The 6,437-nt window shown below is 51.6% G+C and overlaps 1 protein-coding gene across 1 annotated transcript; it reads left to right on the forward strand.

Annotated features, from left to right (window-relative positions):
- The first annotated feature begins 294 nt into the window (after positions 1-294).
- LOC123172984 (rhamnogalacturonate lyase B-like) lies at positions 295-4,315 on the forward strand. Its single transcript, XM_044589857.1, has 8 exons — positions 295-426; positions 581-702; positions 1,949-2,008; positions 2,121-2,237; positions 2,337-2,787; positions 2,870-3,226; positions 3,317-3,732; positions 3,816-4,315. Exons 1-8 carry the CDS (start codon positions 295-297, stop codon positions 4,291-4,293), a joined length of 2,133 nt encoding a protein of 710 aa, XP_044445792.1. The 3' UTR covers positions 4,294-4,315.
- The last annotated feature ends 2,122 nt before the right edge of the window (positions 4,316-6,437 follow it).

Genomic DNA, 6,437 nt, shown 5'->3' on the forward strand with positions numbered 1-6,437 from the left:
ATTGTGCCAATGCTTTTGCACGGTCAAAACAATCGTCTCCCTCTCCCGCTTTGGTTGCGTGCCGGTGCAAAGTCATTGGAACCGAAGCAAGCTGCTAAGTTCGCTTCTTCGTTCCGACGCATAGAATCTTCGTTCCGGGTAATTCAATCAGCTCGAAGAGAGCTTCGTATCGCTTTTCCCCTACGCCAAAGAATTAGAGATGGTCTTATATATGCATCAAGGATCCGTCCATGACAAGCTTCATTGCAGCAAGGGATCGACCTCGTTCGCTCAGGCAGCAGCGCATGCACGGCGATGTCGACGTGGGCGGCCATGGCGTTGCTGCTCTCTGTCATTGCGGCGGCGGCGCAGCTGCAGCCCGGGGCGCGCGCGGCGGCGCTAGGGACCCTTGGCGCCGGCGTTACGCTGCACGAAGATCAGCATCAGGTGCGCGCGCTGGTTTTCTTAACTGATTCACCTTCTTGCTTGCGACTTACTGCAACAACAAAAAAAATTCTTACTTTGTAGTAAATGTGGCACTCCTATATTTTTTGCTATGCAGATAATGTGACATAATGTAATGGTTTGCATGATACAACAGGTGGTGGTGGACAACGGCATTGTGCAGGTGGTGGTGTCCAAGACGCAGGGCCAGATCATCGGCGTCCGTTATGTCGACGACACTAACCTCCTCTACTTCAACAACAATGAGATATCAGGCGGGTATGTCCGCTATGTCTGGATTTTCATTGTTTATTTTTTCTTATTTTTTAAGTACATGAAGATTTTGCTAAATTCATAAACTTCTTTTAAAATTTATAAATATTTTTAAAATATCAACGGACATTCTTTTAAACTAATGCAACACTTTCAAAATTTGATGAACACTTCTTAAAATTTGATGGACATTTTAAAAATATCCACGAACATTTTTCAGAACTAACGAAAACCTTTTTAAAGTTCATTAACCTTTTCATAAATCCGTAAACACTTTTTTAATTCTCTAACACGTTTTTACTCTTTGTTTTCAAAACTCAACATTTTTTAAAAGCCATATGGCTTAATATTCAAACATTTTTTTAAAAAAATTACCAATATTTTGTTACACTCATGGCCATTTAAAAAAATCATAAATATTGTAAAAATTTGTGAACTTCTTCTTGAAAACTTGTGAATATTTTAATATTCATGAACACTTTTTGTTGTAATAATATCATTTTAGATAAATATATAGTAGACATTTTTTGGAGCTCCATGTGGTGGAGACCTCGTCGCTGTCGTCCTCTCTGCCATAGGGACCTGGGAGGACGCCTTTGCTATGCTACGCTAAGAAAGCGGCGCGGGGTCTTCTAACGAGCCAGTCTCTAGCAGATCCCGTCAAAACACCACCTGTTAAAACAGTATACAGGTCCCCCTAAAACGAATTTACGGTACCGCGAGGCATCGGACGAAACATATCCCGTAAAGGTTTTTTTCTTCCTTCTCTCCTCACGCTTCTTCTTCCCTGGTACGCACGCATGGACAAACTCGAACTCCGATCGGCCAAAACAGCGCTGCTCCGGCCTGCCGCCTTCTCCGGCGCCGCTCTAGCCCGTTGCCTACTCCGGCCCACCACGTGCTCCGGCCGGCCGCTGCCGAGCTCCTCCGCCTGCCCGCTGCTCGCGTGCGGCGTCACCAGGCCCCCTGCTTCGGGGTTGACCGGTTTTATGGGATCCTCAAAAAACGGCTCGAATCCTCCATATATGACGAATGGGTGCTCTAATACATGGGAACCTGTGAAAAAATTACGGGATATGCTATTTTACAGGATCTATTTGGTGCCTTTTTTCCAACCTGTACAGTAAATGTGAAGGTTTGGCCGCTTTTATGGGATCTGCTAGAGATACTCTTACCACTATCTAAGTGGCTTATGTGTAGTTATATAATTCGTAGTAATTTGAATCGTGATTTTGTATCTGAAAATTTGCAGGTACTGGGATGTAGTTTGGAACTTTCCAGGATCGGGATATCCCACGGGCATGAACGACATGTACATATCCTCAGTTCCTCACTGCTAGTAGCTTTTACACCTTGTTTCTTTTTTTCTGAGATAAAAATGTACACCTTGCTTAATGGAATCCCATTTGAATTTGCGCTTCCAGGTTGGACGGTACAGAGTTCATGGTGGTATCTGCGAGTGAGGAGCAAGTGGAGCTCTCCTTCATGAGAACCTACGACCCATCACGCCTCAACAGCGTCCCGCTCAACGTCGACAAGAGGTGCGCGCGCCACTCCATCATCGACCGATCCTATTTTCTTCATGGAATTCATGATTTCGAGCTCCATATTGATGTTCATCATGCATGAATCATGATCAGGCTGGTGATGCTGAGAGGCGGCTCCGGGTTCTACTGCTACTCCATCTTCGAGCACGCCGGCGGCTGGCCGGCCGTCGACGTCTCGGAGGCCCGGCTCGTCTTCAAGCTCGACCCCACGACGTTCAACTACATGGCGGTCTCGGACGGGATCCAGAGGTACATGCCGGGGGCGGCGGACCGGGACGCGCCCCGGGCCGTGCCGCTGGCGTACAAGGAGGCCGTGCTGCTCGTGCACCCGTCGGAGCCGCAGTTCGCGGGGGAGGTGGACGACAAGTACCAGTACTCCATGGACAACAAGGACAACCGTGTCCACGGCTGGATCGCCGGCGCCGGTGGCGACGGCGACCAGGTGCCGGTGGGGTTCTGGGTGGTCACCCCCAGCAACGAGTTCAAGAGCGGCGGCCCCCTCAAGCGCGAGCTCACCTCCCACATCGGCCCCACCTCGTTGACTGTGAGTGCTCGTTCTTTCTTTCTTGTGTTCCAGGAAGACACAAACGTACCCAACTGGTTCATGTCATCATGTGAAATGGCAGATGTTCATGGGGACTCATTACATCGGAAGCGACATGGTGGCGAGGATCGAGGCCGGCGAGCACTGGAAGAAGGTCATGGGGCCGGTGTTCATCTACCTCAACTCCAACCCAGAGCGGGGAGGCTTCCAGCCGCTGTGGGAGGACGCCAAGGCGCAGGCGGAGGTCGAGGCGAGCCAATGGCCGTACAGCTTCCCGTTGTCGCCGGACTTCCACACGGCAGGCGAGAGGGGCTCGGTCACCGGTCGGTTGCTGGTAAGAGACAAGTACACGAGCGGCGGCGAGGACGTGCCCGCCCGGCTGGCCTACGTCGGCCTCGCCGCTCCGGGACAGCCCGGCTCCTGGGCGACGGAGAGCAAGGTACATAGGCACGCACATATTCCAGTGAAATTCCACGAGACATTTTGGATCTGATTGTCATGGATGGTTGCCAACTTGCCATGGATTCAGGGTTACCAGTTTTGGACGAGGGCGTCGGCGACAAGCGGCAGCTTCGCCATTGACGACGTCCGGGCAGGGGAGTACAACCTCTACGCCTGGGTCCCCGGGGTCCTCGGCGACTACATGCGCACGGCTCCGGTAACGGTGGTGCCCGGCGTCGCCATTGCCCTCGGCGACCTCGTGTTCGAGCCGCCGCGATCGGGGCCGACGCTGTGGGAGATCGGCGTGCCAGACCGCAGCGCCGCCGAGTTCTTCGTCCCTGATCCCAACCCCAGGTACCTCAGCAAGCTCTTCGTCGCCAGGGACAAGTACAGGCAGTACGGGCTGTGGGAGCGGTACGACGAGCTGTACCCCGCCGGCGACCCCGTCTTCACCATCGGCGTGAGCAACCCCTTCAAGGACTGGTTCTTCGCGCATGTCACAAGGTGCCATTGATACTTAACTGAAACCTGAGCTGGCACGTTCCCTCTGTACCTTGCAAAACAGTCGGTAACTTTTGATGGTGCAGGAAGACGGGCAACGGCGAGAACGTGCCGACGACGCGGCGGATCCGGTTCGACGTGCCCCGCGTCGCCGCCGGCGGCACCTACACGCTGCGCATCGCCCTCGCGGCGGCGCACATGTGCAAGCTGAAGGTGCAGGTGAACGGGGCGACGGGGAGGGGGCCGGCGGGGGGAGTGTTGGTGACGCCCGAGTTCGGCGACGACAACGCGATCGCGCGGCACGGCGAGCACGGCAGGTGGTGGAGCTTCGAGTTCCCGATCGACGGGCGGCTGCTCGTGCAAGGGGAGAACACCATCAGCGTCACGCAGGCGAGGGCGTTCACCGTGTTCATGGGGGTCTTGTACGATTACGTCCGGCTGGAAGGGCCGTCCGGTTGGGATTCTGGCGTCACAAGTAGTGCTGGTCTAGGCGAAATCTTGCCTCTCGGTTTGCTATATGGGCTTGTCGTGCTACCAACATTGATATTTCTGCTAAGCAAGTGATACAGTCCATGATTACAAGTCTTTTGTTTTTTGTCGCGCAATAATACTACAACGAAATGGAAAGCAAAATGTTTAGACCAGCGCTAGCGGTCAGCCAACCGATCTGAGACAGTTGTCTGGTGCGAGGAACACGAGCCATTGGATTGATCCCTAGCTCGTCCCTCCTCCCTCGCATACCACGAAAAAACAATAGGGAGCTCGCCTTGCCCTACGCTCACGCCCTACAACTTCCTCGCCTCCCACCCCGCTCGCGCAAGGAAACCATAAGCCTCCGGCACTGTTCCACCCCGGCGATTAGCTTGCAGCACCGGCGTTGAGCTTTGTAGCAGCGTTGGTGTCTCTTGCAGCTCAGCGCGCCTCGCTCCGAGCACCATGCCCCTCTTGCAATAGTGCTGACCATCGTCGCAGCAGCTTGCCTCACTGCTTAGAGCAACATGTGTCCTGCCACCCTTGTATGATGTCTTTGCAACACATCGTCCCGCCCATTGTAGCATGGACACGTGGAGCGCAAGCCATTACCCTTGCAACATCGTCGTCCACCTTTGCAGCATCCACACTCAACGCTTGTAGCATTGATTCGTGGGCGACCAGCTTTGCGGTCCGTCGACTGCTTGCAACACTGTTTCATGGGTGCCGACTGTCTTGCAAATTGCAATACTGCCCCATGTGGTGGCTTGTCTCTCGAGTTTGTAGCAGACATCGTCTCCTCATGTGGACTTGCAATAGCTTCGAGAGGCCGCAGGGCATGTAAGACGACATTAGTCGGCTTGTCGCAATGGGGCATGAGACTATAGGAGTTGGCAACAGCGGTCGGCGCCTAGTGTGGGGAAAAAGTTTGGAAATAATAGTCATGGTTAACGACGAAGAAGGCAAAGCGAATGAGTGGTTGCGGTAGAGGATAAGGGTAACTACGAGTCGGGCGAGTATTATATCGGGCGGTGGACGGTGTGATTTGGTGGGCCCAACTTGCGTGCTCTGATTGTTCAAAGCTTTTGTTACCCTTAATTTGGGGTGCCATGTGTGGCTGTTCGCCCCCCTGATTTTATTTGTGCTAGGTAATTGCCAATGTGTTGCAACAGAAGAAAAAAAATCACAATGTCCCTAGGCCAATAAGCATGGCACAAGACCCCATAGGTCCACACCCTCTATTTCAACATGGCGGGGAATCAATATTTCATAAACAATGAATATGCGATATTATGAAGGCATAGGTTCTCAATTCAACTTGCATGCCATCGACCTATAGTCTAAACGATTAAGTTCGATACTGCCAAAAATAGTTACAAAGATGGGAAGACCACACACTAAAATACCAAATTTTAATAGACCGCAAGAAGTAACTAATACATTTTCTATCACCAAGATAATTAAAAGCACATTTGCAGATATGTGTGGAAAATGACCTTATGAAAATGTCAATATAGGTGAATCAATGCTGCAATCTGAAAGTGTGTCACGCAAGTTACCATCGCTCCAATGCATATGCTTCATATGAACACTTGTTGACAACAATCTGATGAAAAAGGAATACAACCACCCCCCCCCGACACACACACACACACACACACACACACACACACACACACACATATATATATATATAGTAAATGATTATATTTGATAAGGCAAAGCTACTTCGCTGCACCTATCTTAACCAAACTTTTCTTATTTGAGAGTGAGAAGGCAAAAACTTTCTAGTCGTGCATATAACATCTACGCATAGACCTGGCTCGGATGCCACTGTTGGGAAACGTAGTATTTCAAAAAATTCCTACGATCACGCAAGATCTATCAAGGAGAAGCATAGCAACGAGCGGGGAGAGTGTGTCCACGTACCCTCGTAGACCGAAAGCGGAAGCGTTAAGTAACGCGGTTGATGTAGTCGAACGTCTTCGCGATCCAACTGATTAAGTACCGAACGCACGACACCTCCGCGATCTGCACACGTTTAGCTCGGTGACGTCCCTCGAACTCTAGATCCAGCTGAGGCCGAGGGAGAGTTCCGTCAGCACGACGGCGTGGTGACGGTGATGATGAAGTTACCGGCGCAGTGCTTCGCCTAAGCACTACGACGATATGACCGAGGTAGAAAACTGTGGAGGGGGGCGCCGCACATGGCTAGGAACAATTGATGTGTGTTATAG

Source organism: Triticum aestivum, unplaced genomic scaffold, assembly GCF_018294505.1.
Source record: "Triticum aestivum cultivar Chinese Spring unplaced genomic scaffold, IWGSC CS RefSeq v2.1 scaffold27977, whole genome shotgun sequence".
Classification (NCBI taxonomy): domain Eukaryota; kingdom Viridiplantae; phylum Streptophyta; class Magnoliopsida; order Poales; family Poaceae; genus Triticum; species Triticum aestivum.